This window comes from Dendronephthya gigantea, unplaced genomic scaffold (genome assembly GCF_004324835.1).
Source record: "Dendronephthya gigantea isolate DGI-Jeju-01 unplaced genomic scaffold, DenGig_1.0 000022F, whole genome shotgun sequence".
Taxonomy (NCBI): domain Eukaryota; kingdom Metazoa; phylum Cnidaria; class Anthozoa; order Malacalcyonacea; family Nephtheidae; genus Dendronephthya; species Dendronephthya gigantea.
In genome coordinates this window covers 1,379,782-1,401,305 of record NW_021163032.1, presented here as the reverse complement: position 1 = coordinate 1,401,305, position 21,524 = coordinate 1,379,782, and the positions used below count along the sequence as shown (strand labels likewise).

Genomic DNA, 21,524 nt, shown 5'->3' with positions numbered 1-21,524 from the left:
TTTTTCACAAGTGCTTCGAAGAAAATTTGGTTCTCTAAAGGGGCTTGAGCGAGTTATTGAAACGCAAATTATAATCATCTCAGTTTCAACGGGTGCGTGGTTGTGAATAATTAAGGCATCAATTTTACATCGACGTCATTCCCAGCATGCATCAAACTTCCAATTGCACTGATCTGTATATGTTCCATTGATGACTGATGTTTTAAGTTGATGCTGTACATGGAAATACTAATTAGCCTTTTCCCAATCGAGTAGGGTACTGGGTCTAGTCGCAAACTGCTAAGCATCTATGGACTGTTTGGAGGGACAAATGAATTTAGACTTACATTTTCCTGTCCCTCCAAACAGTCCAGAGATACATAGATGCTTTGCGGTTCGGGACTAAACCCAGCCCGATTGGGCAATGGTTAATTGCATCACCTTATGTTATATACGTATATAGGAAGAAATTTCTGAATCAACTGAGTAGATATCAGACATTTATAGGTAGATCATTGTCGATATTCTGAAAATTTATAAGTTAAATTACACGTTTTTATAGTTAGTTTTGAAGTTATATATATATATATATAAATTATACAAATTTACATTGTGAAGGATTCCCAAATCTTTAATAGCAATATGGTGGAGTCTTATTCTTCAACATATATGTGGTATTCTAACGAAAGCATGCGGAAAAACCAGAAACCGTGGCTTTTGACGTTAATTCTACTATTTTTTGTTATTATATACAAGTGTTTCTAAGCTGTTAATAAATTAAATTAATTAATTTTGATCGTTTCCTGAGCGATCGGAAACAAACAGAAAGGCCAGCTCAGCAACAGAAATCTTGTGCTCTAGTTATGATGGATGACAGAATTGAGACAGCATTGCTCTTAGAACATGACAGCTCAAGTACCTCATGTTTAAAACATTTGATGAGTTTTTTTTTGCCATTAACATTCATGTATATGTACACATTTGGTTGTACTTTTGGCTGTTACAATTTTCTAGCCAGGCGCGTCGATGAACTGGTCTGTAGTCTATACGTGAATACGTCTGTCTGTCATTAAACCATGTGCAAATCAACCCGTTGATAGAAGATAAATCTATTTCCAGCTGATAATTTCAGCAAATATAAATACAAAGGTTATTCCGAAAATACTCATTATTTGTGTAAATACATTTTGACAAATACACAAATAAATTTTAATCTGTATATCTCGATCCAAATCTAAATCATCTTCAGCAGAAAATTTTATAAAATTTTGTAAAATTTTCCGCTGAAGATGATTCAGATTTGAGTCGAAATATACAGATCAAAATTTGTATATTCGTCAAAAATTTTTATTTTCACAATGAGTATTTACAGATTAACCTTTGTTTTGGTATACAGAAGTTAAACTTAGCCTAGAATCAGTTGTTTAAATTGGGTAGCGCAATGATTAATTGCCATTGGATTTTGATTTTTCAAAAGCCTTCCTAAAGACTTGTAATGAACGTGTGTGTTATATATTAGATAAGAATCGATTGTAGATTTTCTCGACTTAGATCGAAATGTTGAAATATTTTGCTACCATCCAACAGATAGCGCTATCCAGCATCCAAACAACTGGCTCATGGGGGTCCATGCTTGCTGATGTTGATGTACATGCTTGCCTCTCGTTCGTCACGTGTCTATTGCATGTCTTTCGCATGACGGCCTGTATATCGTCTTGAAAGCAATTTAAGCTCACCCGGTAAAGGAAGAATCAGATAGGGCAGGCACTACTTTGAGTTAGGAAGCAGCCGGGAGAAATACATTTCATGAGATTGTGATATATCAAAATATTCAATTGGAATATGGGTTTCTGAGGGCCCGTTTACATAGAGCGAGTTATCCCTGCATGCTAGGCGAGGTGAAAACTGCATATAATGAAATTATGAAAGACTAATCAGGTTAAGCCTTTGATGTGATGCGCTTTTTACCTCGCCTAGCCGGGATAACTCGCGCCATGTAAACAGGCCCTGACAAGTGCCAAATGTATGCATGGCCCCTATAGCCATGTGTTTTTAAATCACCTGGAAATGCATGGTTGGAGTAGGTTCGAAAGCAAGGCCACGATAAACAGTGCATGCCCCAATTTGTGTCTTCGCAAGACTTGATTGAAAAAATATAGACATGTGACGAATTAGGGCCAAAGTTACGCGACATCACGTATTCGCATCATCACTACATAGAGTTCAACAGCTTAAAGCTAGGGTTTCCTCACCTAAGTTATGCATGATAATGAGATTAAGCAATATGTGATCGTAGGAAATTAAATCTGTGAGAGCTGACATGCACCGAAACAAATGTCGTATGATTAGTGCCTGAGTCTTCAAGTTTCAGTGATACCAGTAATTCTTAACGCATTCCGTCTTTTGAAAAACCATATAGCCCTACATCCCGTATTTATACCACATGTGCACTGGAACGTAGCCAGGATTTTTAAAAATACATTTTCGACGAATTTCCTGCTATCACGTGTGCACTGGACATTCCCAATAAATTATAACACACCGTAAATGCTTATTATTATCCTTGTCAATAATAGTTGGTTCAAATTCTGAATATGTTGACGGTCCTGCACAAGTGCAAATGTATTTATTGTTCTCTCTTGAAAGGACTGTATGAAGAGCTCCAGCGTGTTTTTCCGTCGAACAAACAGCCGAAATCACTTTCCAGCCCTAAAAAATGGTTAAAAGCTCGTTTAAATAATGGTTAAATCGCTCGCTGCGATTTTATGTGTGATTTTCTTCTTTTGATAGATGTGAATGAGTAATTAGTTACGAATGCTCTGACGTATAAGAACTTTTAATTGAACATCAGTAACTAATTCACTCGTTTACATCTATGAATGAGTGAATAAATTACTGATGTTCAAATAAGAGTTCTTATGTATCAGAGCATACGTAACTTATTACTCGTTCGCATCTATCAAAAGAAGAAAATCACATCTAAATTTGCAAGTGTGAACTGGCCTTTAACAGGGTTTTTGCTGCATTTTCGATACGATTTTCTGCATTGGAGGGATATGAATGAGTAATTAGTTACGAATGCTCCGATGTACAAGAGAACCTATTTGAACATTTATAACTAATTTACTCGTTCAAATCTATCAAAAGTAGAAAAAGGGGAGGGGATAAGTAAGCTGAGTAAAAAACGAGTGGATAGGATAGGTATTTAAATCAAGGCACTTTTACAGTATTCTTAACCATTTGTTAGTATCCATCTAGCCAAAGGAGAAAATAATTCCGAAAATCGCAGCATAAATTGGAAGGATAAGCGTGCCAGAATGCTTCCTAGGCTTATCAGTAATCAGTTGCAAAACAAGAAGTGCTCTGTGTGGTACAAACCGGTCTTTCCACATGATCAACATCAACCTTCTGTATTGCTCCATTCCCATCTTTATAGGTAGTTTGAGCGCTCTTCTCTTTAACGACACAAGCAGATAAGTTTCCAACTCCTTGGATCCCCTGTATCCCTTGTTGTCCTTGTAGCCCCTGAAGTCCTATAGAACCATTGTAACCACGAGGTCCCTGTAAACCCTGCGATCCATTAAAACCACGAGGACCCATCTCTTTAGTGAAATTTCTTAACTAAAACAAACGTGAGTGAATTATTCGATTTTGCATTAGTCGGTTTTGCAACGTCAAGGCGGATTAACATTCACATCTCGCGATCGACATTATATGATCTTACTCAACTTGCTAATCTCATAAGTCATATTAAGTAGAACTTGCATGACCGAACATATTTCAAAACAGAGTAAATCGATTTGCAAACAATCAATTAGGGAGACATGACTGCTTTTACAAGTTTGGTAACCCATGGCATTTATAACAACAAAAGCTTTAATAACCAGGGTTATATTACAATAACATACCTCGTTTACGTCGCTACTTAAGGATGAAACGTTGAGATTGACGGCTTTTAACTAAAATTATAAAAAACAGCGTTGGTTTATGGACTAACTTACTTAAAGATTTAACAACAAAGTTATGCATCATACATTCGTCCCCATGCATACATGCAAACAATATTTAAGGCTAACAATATTTAACAACTATTTAACAATAACTGTTTTAGTATAATTATACAAAGGTAAAGTTACTAAAAACCGAATCTGTTGTAGAAAATACATGTTTAACAAACGTAAACAAATATCTGGATAGTTTATAGCGATAAAACCATGTTTTCCCAAAATAAAATTGAAAAGCGTTCTACCTTCTATAGTAGCCCCGTTTACACTACACTGGATTTATTGGCATGGCACGGCTAAAATGGGTACCCGTGCCCATTTCATCCGTGCCCGGCCTTTGTTTTGGTAGCCTGAACACTAATAAATTTGGGCACGAGTACCATTTTAGCTGTGCCGTGCCAATAAATTAAGTGTAGTGTAAACTGGGCTACAAAGTAGTTTTTACCTTTAGGCCTAACTTTTCACTATTAAAGGCCTAATTTTTCGCTATTTCATATATTAATATATTATTATCCAGTAAAGAAACAACAGTTGATAGACGACTTTTTTGACAACGAATTATACATTTGATACCTTCAGATTAAACGTTGAGTTGATAGTCTGAATTCCATTTCTCAGTTCGTTAAATGTGGTATTCATCGCGCTTTTCGTTTGAGTCAACTAAAATGAACACATTAATCATTTTTATAGTTACTATACTGTTCAATATCGAGGCTATCCTGGTGGTTAACGATCGCACCAAAAGTCTTTTGTTACATATTAAATGCATAAGATGCAGGTTCAGTCATTCACAAGATCTATGAGAGTATTTTTAAACTTTGGCTTATCCACCGTTTAAACTAAACGCCTTTCGAACAACCTGCCCCTGGTCAACAATAACAGCAAAAGTTGTTTGTTGCCCAAGTTACAGCAAACACAGCTTACATTATATAATCATTGTTGTTTATGGTCCAGACCAGCAAACATGACAGAACAACCATTGGCAGTTAATATTTATCAAACATTGTTTTTTTATATAACAAAGACGCCTCCTCAGGCGTTCACTCGGGCTACAGTTATCACGCTTGAGCTCAGTTGTAACGCCTAATTTTTGGCCTGTTATGGCATGTTCGTGACACCCACGCGAGAAACGATCCTAGGACGATTTCGATTCGTTCACTGAAAACTTCGTGCCACCCACGCGTGATTTTCGTGAGCTCGCGCGGCAAAAGGAAAAACCGAGCCCGTTTTTCAACTCGCTCTGTCTACAGTAGCCCGAGTAATTATCCCTGGCGATAATCGATCAACGTAGCTACATCAACATACATCTGGGATAAGCAACACAAACCTTTGTTTCTTGATCCGTTTGTTTTGCGTCGAGAAGACGCAGTGCGGCATTCATCTCGTCAATCTTACCGAATAACTCCTGAATGCTTCCTCTGAGCTCACGAATTTCTTGCATTTGTTGAGATGTGTTTGTAGAATCTGTTTTACCAAACAAAGAGAGACCGCAAATTAGTTTCCACTTGCAAGGCATGGAATATAGAGTTGACCTATATTTTAGTAACTATACTTATATACTATATTTATTATATACACAAGCGCCAGATATAAGGTATGCTGCAATTTCATTGGTTGGCTACTAGACAGATATTAGCTCATATCTGTCTAGTAGAGAAAGTAAACAAAATGGCTGAAAGATTTGGGGAGTTGAGTGAAATAGAAATCCAAGCCTAGTTGATAATAGCACACCAAAATGCACCGAAAGGGCGACAAAGTTTGTGTATATCAGCTCATATACGACTCGAGTTCGCAGAATAACTGTTAAATATATATGACATATTTTATATTAATGCTTTGCTTGAGCTCCAATCACTAGAATTATATCATTTAACATATTAATTTATAATATGCAGGCTTTTTCCGTGATTCGTCTCTAAAATGTTGGAACCGCGCATAAAAACTAGTAAATTGAATATGGCTCTAGGGTAAGATGATATCGGCCGTATCATTATAGATTTTATATTTAACAATATATTCCTTGTCTAAGGGGCAATTATTGGATTAATTATATACCTTCTGTAATCAGGTGCAAATACTGCAATTTCATTGGTTAAGAGGAGTGCGATTAATCATTAGTCGCACCCTTTTGAGCTGTAATTGCCCCCTTCTATTAGTCAATCAAAATCACTCTAGTTCTTACAACTAGCCATTCAGCATTCAGGATACAAAATCTGAATTTAACATTAATAGACTTCTATTTGTTCTATAACCATTATTAAAGTCATGCAGTCAGTGATTTAATTAAATCAGTAACAACTGACTCGTGTAGCCATAAAACCCTTTCAAAAAGGGTTTTTTTTGTCTACTGGGGTTATAGTGCAACCAAATTAATTAAGAGCATCGACAATCCACAAAAAAGAACAATCAGTTTATGCTCCGTAGGTACATAAGAACTTATATCAATAGTTGGCTTCACGCTGTTTCTCGTACAACAGTTTCTCCCCACTGTTTAGATATTTTTAAAAACGCCACAAAACATTCAATACGCCTTATCTCCACCACACCTAAACATTTGAAATTCCCAACTCCGCAAGACGTCTTTATGTAACCCACGCAAATTCGAAAACACTCACGTTGCCTGGCAACGCACGTATATAGCACTCTTGTGGGTTGAATGCTTCTGACGCTTCTGACATGTTGTAGCAAAATAATCGAAAACGTCACAAAATAGACGTGAGGTTTCTTGAGTGAAGATGGGTTTTTTCGTAGGGTTTTCAATTACGATAAAGGCAATGAGAGATTAAGAGGTAGCTTGCCGAACACAAAAAAAATTTCGTTTTACGTTTTCGACTGGCAAAGTCTGGAAAACAAAAAGATCCTTCTAGTTTAAAACAATGGAAGCTACACACGGATAAAAAATAAAGAAAGTGAACATTAAGCAATTGTATAATATTTTATTGTATCATTTTCCCTTGAACAAAAAACTATTCATCAAGCCTGTTCAATATTTTCGGTATTATGTCTTGAATCGCTTTGTATTCACAAATAAATCAAACTTTAAATGAACGAACGAATCAGAATTTGGAAATCTTGTTTGGGCACGGAATATCTGAAAGCAACGCTTTGGAAGCGGATACCACGCAAACATTGCTATTAACTTGTGCGTGCATGTCGTCTGCATGTACTGTATATACTTGTGGCTTTAGATCGGTTTTTTTGAAGACCTGTGTAGTTTTCTATTGTTGCAAAACCGGAGAAAATAAGTGCATATATATACTTGTAGGTTTGTTTATAATCCACCCTTCAGCACGAGACTACGACGTGATCACAAATGACGTTCGAAAAACTCAGCGATATTTACCTTAATAATCATATATTGAGTCAGTAAAGTACATATTTTTATAGGCTGAACAAAAGTGTATAGACTTTTATTTCTATACGATTTTTTAAAGATTTCCGATGGTCTTTCACAAATTTTAGAGTTTTCTATGTCAATTTCTACAAGATTCTTCACAGTACTGCAATAAACGAATTCTCCAGCATGTCTGTTCTGCGCATGATCTCAGGACAATAGTAAAATTATACTGAACCATCTCATATTATTAAGGCAAGCAACTTTAATCGATATGCATCCAAGTTTTAGTCATGGTGGCCCTTGTATTGGGTTTTTTCTTCCCATGTATATATAGTCCGTAATAAAATACAACCGCGGTAGTTTATGATCCTAAAACAAACAGTCGGCGAATCTCTTGAGATGAAAACAAACAAATTAACTGATTTACTTGTTTAAACGTTCAGGGAACACGATAACTCTTTCTTCAGCGATATTAATATCATAATTTCAGACAACATTTCCATTTTTTTTATGAGGCGAGGCAATGTCTCTGCATACCTCACAATACGGCAGGCTTACAAGTAATTTAACGCACGAATGACTGCTTTTATGGTCATTTCTATGGCTGCCTACTCCGTAGACACCCAAAAATTTCAGTCTTGCTTTCAATTCACACTTATACACTCTAAATTATGCTGACTTTTACTTTTACTTTCAAAATTCATGTACACTTTATCATTGAAATGAGGCATCAATTACAACTGCATACAAGCATGTCAATTTTCATAAAAATTTTCAAGTGCTTTCCACATAAACATAACAGTTGTGTTTATACATCCGCGATAGCCGTCTTCTTGTTTTGACCGAAAGCATTATTCAGAACATACAAAAGCTGCATTGTCAAGGACAATTTAAGGCTGTATTGCAGCGCTCATACAATATAATCATAGAAAAAAGTCGGTGGAAATAATTATCGACCTATACAGTAACAGCTAAGCGAGCTAACGAGGGGTGATAAGTTATTTCCCGCTTTATAATCCAGTCCAGATCAATTGGATGTTGTGATTTACTGAGGCATACCTCATGCATGTTTGAGATCAAAACTTCAATGGGTAGTTATAATCCTGTTCGATCTCATTGTAAAGTTATGGATATGAAATATTGATCCTAAGTAATGGCACTGTATAGATTAATTTGTTACTTAATGTAGCGATCAATAATTCTGAATTATATTAGCATATATAGTACACTATACTCATTTGATAAAATCCTAATCGTTCTTGGACACGTTATAAACCACCGTATGTACAAATTAGAAACATTTTTACCATTGACGATTGTGTATATGATGTAGTCACGGCACCATAGCATTGTTATTGCCCTTTGCCACTTGAGACTGACTACGGGGGAATATTTTGGGCACCGTCTTTACAAAGCTTTTTGTCCACTAATGCTATTTTTGTTTAAAAGCTAGAAAACATAATCCTTTCCTAGTTGGGTATTCGGCGGTGTTTTTTACTCCATTCCGCATGTTTGTACATTTGTAATCATTTATCAACACCACTGATGTGATTATTGTGATCGATAGCGCCTTTGACGGTCGAAGTCGTGAAATTCGTGACGATTTCCATTGATGATGATAATCATGATATATGTATGTATATATGCATGGCTGTGCCTTATATTGTTAGCCGAGTTATTTCAAATGACCTCACAGAATTGTTACATACAGCAGCACAACACGGAACAAGTCATTTGATCGATGCTAATATGAACAACACTGTTAATTTTGACAAATCATTTCCAACGATTCGTGAGGAAAGTTGAGAATGGCACTGATCGATGCTCAGAAATAATCACGAAAGACGATTCTGTCGCCTTATCGAAGCATATATTCTGTCGCTATAGTAATGACTATCTGCAACTGCGCACTTTATATACCCCCATAATTTATCTACACACTAGCTGCAGCACAGAAATTCAACTTAATTGTATTCAGGAACTAATTGTGCTGTTGTGGTGGAATCGAATGTTATTATATGCTACGTAGCTACTTTCTTACCTTGTGGATCGCGCTGTGCCTCTGTGTGCGGGGAAGTACTGCACGAACATTCCTTCTCGTCAAAATAGGCCAAAACCCCAAATGCTGCTCCAATCATACCGATAAGAACCAAAAGACATAGTATGAAAAACGGCAGTTTCCAAGCGCCGTAAGCCGTATTCGTCGAGATGCCTCTCCAATCTTCGATTGGGCGAGCTGGCAAATTCGAAGTAGGTATTCGACTTGCTCGTTCGGGCTGCTTCTTGCTTGGTGCTTTTTTCTTGTATCCAGCGGCTTCGTAGACGATATTCTCCTTCTTTCTACGGCCAGTGCTGGGCGTGAGGCCAGCCTTCTTCGCCACTTCGGCGGTGTCCTCGTAATGCGGGTTGCTTTCGACAAACGGTTCTGGTTGAAATCCACCGTTCACCATTGGCTTGCCACCGTTTTTCGTTAGTGAACCACCACCACTAACCTTACTAATCTCAGTCAAATCATCCGTGCTTATAGCGTACGGGTTGAACGCCAGATTAGCGTAGTCCGTCATGTTGCTGTCTTCAGAGACAGATTTCTTCTCGTTAGTTGTCATGCCAAATGTATTGGATATTGGGTTTATTGATGTGTATACTTTGCCTAATCCCAGTCACTACCGCCTATCGGTTATTGTCACCGACTCTAAGGCTCTTTCTACCCCCTTTCTTCCTGTTGTGGACTAGAATGTTGCAATCACAATTGTTAATTGCGACAAAATTTGAATAAGAATTTGAATTAAACACAGCAGTTTGTGTCTCCCATTTGATTGTGTCGCTTTGCGAGCGATTCAATTCACGGTTTTTAATAAGGCCTAATTTGGGAGCGGTTCGAGAAATCATTCCGAAGCCTTTTTATCATATTTAGTTCCTTGGAACCGTTTTAATTTTAACCTCTAAGCTAGCAACGTATGCCTTGATGGGAAGCTGGTTTGATGAAATTATTGCTACGTAATAACCCCGCGGTAATGACTTAAGTTTAAAGTATGTTTACTTATTTGCAAGTTGAGAGCTATATGTGCTTTAGGATAAAGTGCTCAACATATATTTAGATTTCATGCGATTCTATATAATCCGAATTGTTCTACAAGACTGAAATCGTACGAACACGACAAGTCTTTTATTTCTCAAAATACCTAAGTAATTATTCGCCGTGGGTGAGATGAATTTCTATTCAGGGTATCACAAAGGTTTTTAGTATAATTACACAGGTGATTATTGCTCGAAAAAAACAGACTGTTGTGGAATATACATATTTTACAAACGTGAAGAAATCCCTCGATAATTTCACGTCGATTTGAAAAAGACGATATTTCAAAGGAAATAAAATTCGTTCCACAACGTAGTTTTTCACCTCAAAATAATTTTAGGAAATACTTTCTTTCTTATTTTGTCGTCTTAGGTTCAGCATTTTCTTTAAAATTTCCGATTTCTTCATTTGTCACTCTGACTAAAGCCGCAACAACTCGCCGCCATTTTGAAAATTTAGCTTAGGTCGCTAGACCAATCAGAAACCAGAATTTTCAATAAAAAAAGATTATTACAGTATACGTGTGGAACGCCAGTCACATTCGTGCACACACATGCGAGGCTGTGTAAGAATCAACCTTGAATCGTCCTGTGTTTTCTAGAACTTCATTGACGTCTTATGACAAATCGTCAACCAAGTTTTTTCATCATTTTGTTAGCTCGAGAGCGAAAAATACAGTAAAGAAATCTTAGAAATCCACTTCCCGGCAAAGAACACTCCCTCGCGAAACTTTCCGCTTTTTGTTAATTCCAGCAGGTATTCAATATACCTCTTGCCCACGCACGTTTAGTTAAATTAAGTATTTATTCACTAATCAGGGACGACATGAAGCTTGTTGTTAAGGAGGTGTAAGTTAAATCTTGTCGTGTAATTTTGATTTACGATTTCGATTTCGATTTACTTTCATAAGCATAATGATTGTGCTGTTTAGAAATGTGAGGGCAAAGAACTTCCCCCTGTTCCGGTCGGGCGTTTTAGGAAGTTTCTTGAACAGTTTAACATTGATTGAACTTAATTAACATTGTCTTACAGAGCTTGAAATTTTACTCAAAGAACTACTGAATATATTCAGTACTTTCCTTACATATTTGCAAAATTAATTACAAATATTCTGTCTTTGTTCATCTAGATTATGGAGTCTTGACTCAAATGAATCTTGCTCCCGTCATGACTCAAAACCCAGGCAGACTACACCATACAGTAATAACCGCGTACATGCAGAAACAGGAAATAGCGAGTAGAGAAACAAATTCTTCTCACGTATAAGTAGTCAAAACTTTTGGAAATATGTTTTATAAGACTCTTTTTGTCCCTTAAAACGCTATTAATGTCCCTGATATGTAATCATTTGCGCGGGTTTTACCATACGACATATTACCCATAGGCTTCCAAAGGTTCGTGTTTGAATAAGTCTCAAACATTGTCGTTGCACGGCTGTTTTTTCATCTTTCATCGACATCGTCGTCATTCACTTCGGCATGTTTTTGAAATCCGGTGTACGAGGGTTGAGCCTGCAATCACCACGCACGCGGCGAACGATTTTTGTTAGCCTCGATATTGCGTTGAACTCTCGCTACAATACCAATAACAAACACTACATCTCTGCCTCCTCGCACAATAACAAGCGTATGTGATGTTGGTAAGCGTTTCGTTCACTTCCAAAATCGAATTGGTGACATTCGCGGCATTATAATCGCTGCAACACGTTACGCCGACGAAATGAGACGCAGAATTCTAAAAACAGAATACGTCAACATTGCCAAAGCCTGCTTAAATGATCGCAGAGTTCAGAGATTAAACCGAAAGCATAACTTTGAGGCATTGAGATAAGTCGATAACATGATCCAGGATGCGTTGTATTGATCCCAACAATTGAAGCGCATTTCATAAACGTTAATTTTGTTTCATAAACACTAATTTTGATGATATATTTTGCTGAAAATGCCAGCGTAATTTCTGCACAGAGCGTTACAGTAAAACATATCGAACGTGCGCAAAAATTCAGTCCACAAATATTATTCGTTTCTTTAGTTCACAAAAGAGAAATAAATTAATGCCCACACCTGGGTCGCTGTGCTGAATGCTGTATTGATTCATTATGACTATGTAGACACCTAAGGGGGTCCCAAATGTGCAAAGCAACCTCGTACACAGGGTCCTTCGTAGGGTGCAAAGTTGCAGAAAAGCGCAGAGGGAATTTTTCCTGCTTTTTTCGAGGTGGGTTAAAGTAAAGTGGAAGTTCAATAACAGAATAGGCAGTTGCAAATATATTGCCAATTAAACTATATTTTTGAATAAAATTTCTCAGCGTTGAGAGAAAATAGCCAAACAGGATTTATTTAGACTTACTTTTTCTTCATTCAGCTGCACTTTTTGCCTGCCTTTAACTTCATCTACTACAGTGCTGTTTTCTATTTTGAATTTGCATACGTTCGTCTCTTCCTGTAGCCCAGCCTGGAGAGTGACAATCTGAAACGTGTACATAACATAAATTATTTGGAACAACTTTTTTTCTGCTTACAAGCCGAGCCAAGAATTCGTGTTGATTTTATTTAACCAAGACCTCTTATTGCATTAACCTTATTGTATTGGCTCGTTTTTTAACCTTTTTTGCAGCGTATAAATAGGACAAATTCTAGATTCTAGGAAAAGCTAGAGCATGCAATAAAGTCAATGCGCAAAGTCAATTGGCGTATAAAAAGAGATACACTAAAAAAGTCACTATACCCGTCTGTTGAGTTTTGCGATCTTGCTCTTGCACAACCTTTGAATGTTGTCCGCCTATAAAACAAATTATTTTGAAATATTCTGGATACACTTGCCCTTATATTATATATAGAGCAACTCAGGACTAAGGGGCTGTTTACATGATCCTGGTTACCCGAGATTCAACGAAGCGTGAGATGATTTTGAGGTATTGAAATAAGTCCTTTATATGACATCAAACAAGCACATGCTATTGTCGGGGTGATAACATCACTGCCAGGATCAAGTTATGTGCTCTTTTCAATACCTCAAAGTCATCTCGTGTTTCGTAGAATCTCGGCTAACCGGGCTCATGCATGTAAACAGCCCATAACAAAAAAACCAATGCACCACAATTAATAAAATATACATGGTTTGGAATTTTGGAGACTAAATAAAAGTACAATTCAACTCCTTAACTATGTTATTGTCCAGGTTTTTGCAAAAAATGGTTGCTTTCTCATCACTTGTCTATTGCATGTATTTTAGCCAAATTTACCAATGGCATTCGTCTTGCTAAGCTCATCAACCTTGACTTGAAAAATATGTTAATTATAAGATTGCTATTGGTTTATCTGTGCAAAATACAATAGACATGTGATGAGAAAGGAACAATTTTTTTGCATGAATCTACCTCAACATAGTTAATGAGTTGTATTGTAGTTTTATGTTGTCTCCAAACCATGCATATTCTATTAACTATGCATGCACGTATAACATGTATTATCATTCACTTTATAGTATTCTCAATTTTGATTGGTTAATTTACCTGCAGTTAACTGCGTGCAAATAATACTCAGCTGCAAATAATACTCTGAGCATGCGCATTAATGTCAATTTTATAAACAATGGCAACTCGCTTTGCCGAACTGTCCGATAAAACGAACTCAAAATTGAAAATTGAGTGGTGAATGAATTGAAAATTGAGTGGTGAATGATAAAACAATTATTGAACTCGGTTCTCGCAAAATATCGTGATTTGTCGGTGGCGAGCAGATCAATTATTTGCCGATGCACGATATTTTGCTCGACCTCGTCCAATAATTGATAATTAATAGAAATTATATTGTTACCACTTACTTTATCGGTTAAACGTATTTTTAGGTCTTCTATTGATTTATCGTATTGGCGATTGGCTCGGCTACTGCAGTTCTAGAATGAAATCAAAATAGTGACATGTTAAAAATGTTTGCACACGTAAATATACAGGCACAAAGATTCTTATATCATTCTTACATGGACATAATCAGAAACGAAAAACTCAACTTCAATGTAGAGAAAAATATTGTGTAAATATATATTTTTAATATATTGTATTGTATGTTGCAACTGTATCAATATAGGTTTTCTTCAGTAAAGTCACCAACACACTTAAAATGCCTATATATTCTGAAATGTTTCACCTTTCAATTTTCTTTTTATAGCTTATAATATCCGGCGACTAAAATTTATGAAACCCCCCCGGCTCCCTTCACTTCTCCCCCCCCTTTTGCGACTTGAACTTACATTCTTTTCCTAAGGATTTTTAACCTCTGTAATATTTGTATATGAGCGCCAAAACAGGCTGGAAATTTACATAGAATTAGACCATTTAACTAGCGTGGTTATCCATGTCAAAATATTTAACATCATCAACTTTACATACGACAAGTATTTGACCATTGAAACAGCGTGGTTATCCATTTCAAAAAATCTGACATCATAACCAAAGCATGGTTATATTGTTTAATGTTTGTTATGAACGCTAAACATGCTGGAAACTTTACATAGGACAAGCATTTGACCATTAAAACAGCGTGGTTATCCATGTCAAAATATTTGACATAATAACCAAAGCATGGTTATATTGTTTAATGTTTGTATATGAGCGCCAAACATGCTGGAAACTTTACATAGGACAAGCATTTGACCATTACAACAGCGTGGTTATCCATGTCAAAATATTGGACAACATAGCCAAAGCATGGTTATATTATCTAATGTTTGTATATGAGCGCCAAACATGCTGGAAACTTTACATAGGACAAGCATTTGACCACTAAAACAGCGTGGTTATCCATGTCAAAATATTTAACATCATCAACTTTACATACGACAAGTATTTGACCATTAAAACAGCGTGGTTATATTGTCTAATGTTTGTATAGGGCACGAAACATGCTTGCAACTTTACATAGGACAAGCATTTGACCATTAAAACAGTGTGGTTATCCATGTCAAAATGTTGGACATCATAACCAAAGCATAGTTATATTGTCTAATGTTTGTATATGAGCGCCAAACATGCTGGAAACTTTACATAGGACAAGCATTTTACCATTAAAACAGCGTGGTTATCCATATCAAAATATTTGACATCATAACCAAAGCATGGTTATATTGTCTAATGTTTGTGTATGAGCGCCAAACGTGCTGGAAACTTTACATAGGACAAGCATTTGACCATTAAACAGCGTGGTTATCCATTTCAAAATATTGGACATCATAACCAAAGCATGGTTATATTGTCTAATGTTTGTATATGAGCGCCAAACATGCTGGAAACTTTACATAGAACAAGCATTTGACCATTGAAACAGCGTGAACATATTTTGTGAACTTGAAACATTTTCTAAGCAACCCTCACCTGTCTTGCTTTTCGCTGGTCACGAATGCTCCCTCCCGGTGAATTGCCACCTGACTAAAGAGGGAACAAATACAACAGAAATTTAATAAGACAAAAATACACAAGCAACATATTGTCCTTGTTTTCATTCGTTTTCAATGAAATTTATGCATATTTACAACATTGTTCTTTTTATGTAGGACTTTCCACCTTCGCGTTTTACATAGGCACGTATAGTCTAAATTCTTATATGTAGGCATATGTTATCATTAAAAAAACTATGTAGATAAATGGGAAAAACTTTTTCGCACATTTTCGTATGCATTTATTGACTTATAGATGTCAAATAACTGAATTCAAAAGCATTTGAAATATTCTGTGCGTGTACGTGATATGAAATACACGTAAGTGAAAATCACCGCAGATTAGTCGTTTCACGTCGTGAGAACGTGCATGGTCGCGTCATCATGACATAACCTCGAATTTACCTCCATATATAGAATATCATGCACTTTCTTTCAACATCGAGTTCATTTTTGCCGACGGAAAATGGAATGCCTATTCTTCCGTACTAGACTACTAGTCCTGTTCTGTAATAATCTGACGCCGACACAATATTGTCCTGTCGTACATGCGCGGGACTTGCCTGAACCAATTTCAACCTCGATTTCAACCGTATGTAAATTGAAATGGAGAACTGGGCCGACATAACAAATTGCTCTATACTTGTCGACAACCAACTGTCAGCGGTGCGAAAACAATTAACTTATTGATATTTCTTCCAGTTGATTCAACGACTTCGACCCTGCACTTTAGACCCTGGACTTTAGACCCTCTACAGCTCTACTTGATGTTAATCTTTCCGGCTGAAACTTTGTTGATGTTAATCTGTCCAGCTGGAAGAAAATTTTCAAAGTGTGCTGTGGGTATATGAAGCTCACCTGTGTTCCCCTAGTTTGTAATTCTTGATATTTCTTGTGCAATTCTTTCACCTCCTTGACGAGTTTCTTTAATTCGGAGTATTTTGACTGGCCTTGCTGCATTGACGGAGTTATCGAAGGATCTGGAAAAGAAATTGTGAAGCACTTATTTCAAACCTAGTTCTCATAGTTTTTAAAGTTAAATAATATTCATACAAAAAACAAAGAACATCATCCTCCAGTGAAAAACGACAATAGGCATCGCCAAGTCTCGTTGACCAATGAGACAATGCCATTCATACATGCTATCCGATGAAATTACGAACTGTTAGCGTTTGCTTTTGGGAGATAAAAAGCATCGAAGATCTCCTTCAACGTGAGGCATATCATATGACATATTCAGTTCACATCGCACTCCGTGCAAGAGAAGATCCATCTTTACCAAGGGCAAGGCATGAGATTGTGAAAATCTCTTTGAATTTAGGATGAATATCGAAAAAGAGTTTGGATTTTTCTCAGTATTTTTTTAAGGGCTTTCAAAGGCATGTCATTTGTGGATATTTTCAAGATTTTTAATACGAGATGTGAAATTTTTGGATGATGCAGACAACAACAACAATATCAAATATAAAAGTAAAGATATTAACAAACTTAGGATCAAAAAGACTGTAGAGTAGCTAGTGAGTTCTTTGCGAAATCTGATATACAAATTGTATGTCAACAACGCCGGAAATCACAAGATTGATGCAAGCGGAAATTCGTTTGCAAACATTTAAAATGGTTGCAATAAATGCGGATACGGCAGCGCGGGTATGGTCATGACTGGACGCGGACGGACGAAAAGGATGAACGGAAACTTTCCTTTGTTACAATAATGATTTACATTGTTTTTTGAAAACATTTAACATTTTACGCACAATAAAACACGATTGCACTGGTCCAATAATCAGCTGAGATTAATTGTACCATTTTACAGAGTACCATATCACAGACAAACAGTACAAAATTAATACTGGGTCACATAACCACTAACACCTAGTTTACACTTGTGCAAAGGAATCTTGGATTCCTTTTGTCCCAGTTCACTAGTTTGCGAAATGTTTTCTCTATCAGAAAATAATATAATGGTTCCCGGATTCTTCAGATTTAGTCATTTACAGGGCATTTGTAAACATTAATGACAACAGATTTATTTATTTAGCCTCGTCTGATGACAGTGAGTCCAAAAGTACCTTAACTAAGTGCGTCATTGACTTACCACAATGTCACAAGCCGCGCCTACAGATGCCGTATAAATGCAATCACATCCTCTTAATACATTGTAATACATTCAAATATATAACAGACACGGAGTGATAGTTGGAACATTAGACAAAGAGTAATAGTTGACTTTAAAATATATTGGAACTTTATTAATATAACATAGCCATGCACTGATTGGCTGAACTACTTATGGTATATCAGCACATACAGGGTGAGCGGTGAAAACATATTTTAATACAGCGAGACTTTGTGATAGGAATTTGATGAAAGTTTGCAAATGCATATAAGATAAAAGTTCTGACTGTATCTTATAAACAGCAATACTATTCGCATCGTCATATTTGGCCAACTCGGTTGGGCCTTACCAGCTCATGTACGAGTCAAGCTTTTGGTATTTAATTGTCGAAAATTCATATGCCCAAAGTGATGAAACATGCAACGATACACGTCTTCTCTGAAAAGAGGTGCATATGGCTTAGCTTTCATTACTTGTCACGGTTTCAGGAATCATCGTAATAATAACTTACGCTCATTGTTTCAAGTTAGTTATATGGATCTCTTCCGAAAAATTGGTTTTTGAAGTAAACAAGTCAGGAATGTGCAAACTCCAGACGCCCACGTATACAAATGCTGAGATCAAGGACATTAATAGGGCATTAGCTAGGCGGGGAATGTCTTATGCCTTAAAATTAACTATAAGAATTTAAAATGTAATTATGAATATGTTATTGCCATTCGAAAACTTATAGGCCGGGAGATTATGTGATAAATTTGAGATAAGAGTTAAAGTGACGCATTTGCGGATTTTGGAACGTTTTCTGCATTTTGCCGTTGGCCTGACTCTATAAGCAACGTTTTATAAACAAGGAAACAATTGCTTATTTGTTCAATGGAAAATCACTGACTGATCAAAATCACCTTAAAAAACAAGCACGTGAAGAATAACAAAATTCCTGAACATGACAGACATCGTCGCCTTACGCAATAAAGCGTAACTAATTCTGTCAGCAGAGATTTTCGGTCTCAATTCCGCCTACATTGAAATTCCTTGTTGACGTCTTGGACGAGAAGTCTTTCATACGAATTCCCCTTTACGATCCGGCTGAATTACATTACGTTGTTTCTCGGATATTTCTACCGAATCAAGCACTTATATACAGTATTCTATTCGTTCAAAATACTTTTAGCAATTTGAAATCCGGATAAAGATTGCATCTCATGCATGCTTTTTAAAATGCAGAAAATCGAAACTTCAGTTTTTTCATTTCAAGTGCGTTATTTCGTAAGCCATATAAGGCCGTCAGTAAGCGGACAGATATATACCATGATATATTTATTTCTATTTTTTTTTCAACAAGCTCTTATGCATGGACGGTATCCATCAAACTGGTTTAAAAAACCAGAAAAACCGGTTTAACACAGAACAATATGGCTGCTAATCTATAGAAATGAGGTAACTGCATTGTGCTGAAATAAACTAAGTATTTGTACAAGGGAGCGGAGTAAATTAGTAAAACCAGGGCCCAATGGAAGACACTTTTTTACAAAACACATGCACTATATATATGCAACGTCCCATTTAAACACGCTATGTGTCGTTTTTTACCCAGTTAAGCAAACAATAACACTTACTTTGGTCACTTGAGAAGTATTGTTTATATTACTTGGTGTAGATTGCGCAAAATGTTTGCAATGAACGTGGCGACTATCATGTTGTTTGTTGAACAATTCAGCCTGCTGAAATCTCTATTCCCACATGCAAATCCTATAAATTTGTATGTGAAGGAACACAATCAACACATCTGTATAAAAAACTGTTCAATAGCATCAATAATGTGCAGTATGTCTCGCACATTTCTAATCTCCCTATAGTGATGTTTAGCAGTTAAACCGAGTTTCAAAGTTTGAGCAATTTCTTTCAACTTGAGCGTGAATTCGTTGAAAACACTGCAGACAAAGCAAAAACGTATTCGAAATTGATAGTTTGGGTCTTCGTCACACACTCACACTTGCATCCATGAGACTCGAAAAAGCTTTGATAATGCGCTTTCGATAGAAATTAGTCAAATTACTGAGCAGAACAATAGGGCGAAAGGCCATGGAGGGTATCACAAACAGAAATCTAAGCATTAGTGGTGCGTCAGCGACTTTAAAGCTGGATAGATCTGCGATTAAATATACCGTAGCATTATGTAAAATCGCTACCTCGAGCAGATTAACTCTAGAAATAAATGGATTTCCGTATGTGCATGATCGTGGCATGTTCCCAATTATGAATGCTTGAGCAATTCACTCCAAAGCTTTGTATCTGAAGACGGACGTTTCTCGTGTGTTTTTTTTCTCATAATTTTATTATCTCGTAGATATATCAAACTTCGTGCAGGAGATTGTGAAATTTCACGCAGCAGATTGAGTTAATATCCCTAAAACATCGCTGTTGTAACTTGGAACAACATTTTGTTTGGCTATATATAAATTAATATCTTATATATTACCAGACGCAATTTGCTCCATTTAAATTTCATCAGCTGTTAAACAAAGCCACAGTCCAGTGGAAAAATTTTATCTTTTTAGACACTAAAACATCAGCAGAATACATGCGAACTAACGAATTTTCTTTTGAAAATTATGATTGTCTGTTACAAGCCGAAACTATTCGAATTTTCGATGAAGTTTCCAATTGCATAACCTGCGCACGTTTTGTTGCTCTGCGCGCTTTAATCCCCTTTGGCGTTTTTGCGAGTAAATGTGTTCTAAAGTCCCCGAGTCCTTCAAGCTTCCCCGGATATTTGAAGCCGCGCACAAATGCGAAGCAAATTCACTTACCAACTAAATGGTCCGGGCACTTCGAGTTAATTATTGAGTTTTGTCTCCAAAATACGTAAGCTGATATTCCAAGTGGAGCGACCAATATGACGATAGTGAGGGAAATAATGCAGCAGTTACAATATCTAGTTTGTTTAGCGTTACTTGTTTCGCAGGGAACGCGACGATCCGACGACCTCTGGTTTCTTTCCTCGGAAATGTGACGAATGTTGTGTGAAATTGCCCTTGATTGAGCTTCGCAACACGTTTGGTCATCGTTGCCAAGTCTTGGTCGACCCAGCCGTTGTTGCTCCGTTCTCATTTCGACTCCATTTATATTGTCGTCGCTGTAGCCTCGATTTATAAAAGTCATTGCAGAAGGGCCGATTCTGGTTCTGTCCATATATATCTGTGGCGAATTCACCGCGTTCACGACTGCCCAAGACCTGCGCCGATGTATCGATGTTTGCTCGTGTAAGCGTTTGCAAGGAATTTGATGATACGGGGTTTTCGCTGGCTATTTTGAGCATGCAATTGGCATATTATTGTCATGCGATCAGGAAATCTGCGCAAAATATTCTGTGTACACGTGGTGTACCAAAAAGTTCACGATGATTATAGGAACTGGACTCTGAATGGATTCTGCTGACTTAAAAGAACCAGCCGGTAGTGGGCGCGATTGAGTTAATCCATGTAATCTTAATATTATAATATCGACTCGTATCTGATTCTTATCTACCCTATATATACAAAGGTCAATACAGAATATATCGCTTCAATTTTTAATGAG

General features: G+C 36.7%; 2 protein-coding genes across 2 annotated transcripts; both read right to left on the bottom strand.

Annotated features, from left to right (window-relative positions):
* Window positions 1–513: 513 nt before the first annotated feature.
* LOC114522319 lies at window positions 514–10,011 on the bottom strand. The gene is made up of 6 exons (XM_028542986.1): window positions 9,362–10,011; window positions 5,311–5,447; window positions 4,557–4,643; window positions 3,888–3,938; window positions 3,358–3,600; window positions 514–2,688 (listed from the first exon to the last, which is right to left on the bottom strand). The coding sequence occupies exons 1-6, from the start codon at window positions 9,924–9,926 to the stop codon at window positions 2,482–2,484; spliced, it is 1,290 nt and encodes a 429-aa protein (XP_028398787.1). The 5' UTR covers window positions 9,927–10,011; the 3' UTR covers window positions 514–2,481.
* Window positions 10,012–11,286: 1,275 nt separating this feature from the next.
* LOC114522295 lies at window positions 11,287–21,264 on the bottom strand. The gene is made up of 7 exons (XM_028542956.1): window positions 20,756–21,264; window positions 16,688–16,809; window positions 15,768–15,821; window positions 14,222–14,293; window positions 13,124–13,177; window positions 12,746–12,865; window positions 11,287–12,130 (listed from the first exon to the last, which is right to left on the bottom strand). Exons 1-7 carry the CDS (start codon window positions 21,135–21,137, stop codon window positions 11,942–11,944), a joined length of 993 nt encoding a protein of 330 aa, XP_028398757.1. The 5' UTR covers window positions 21,138–21,264; the 3' UTR covers window positions 11,287–11,941.
* Window positions 21,265–21,524: the final 260 nt, after the last annotated feature.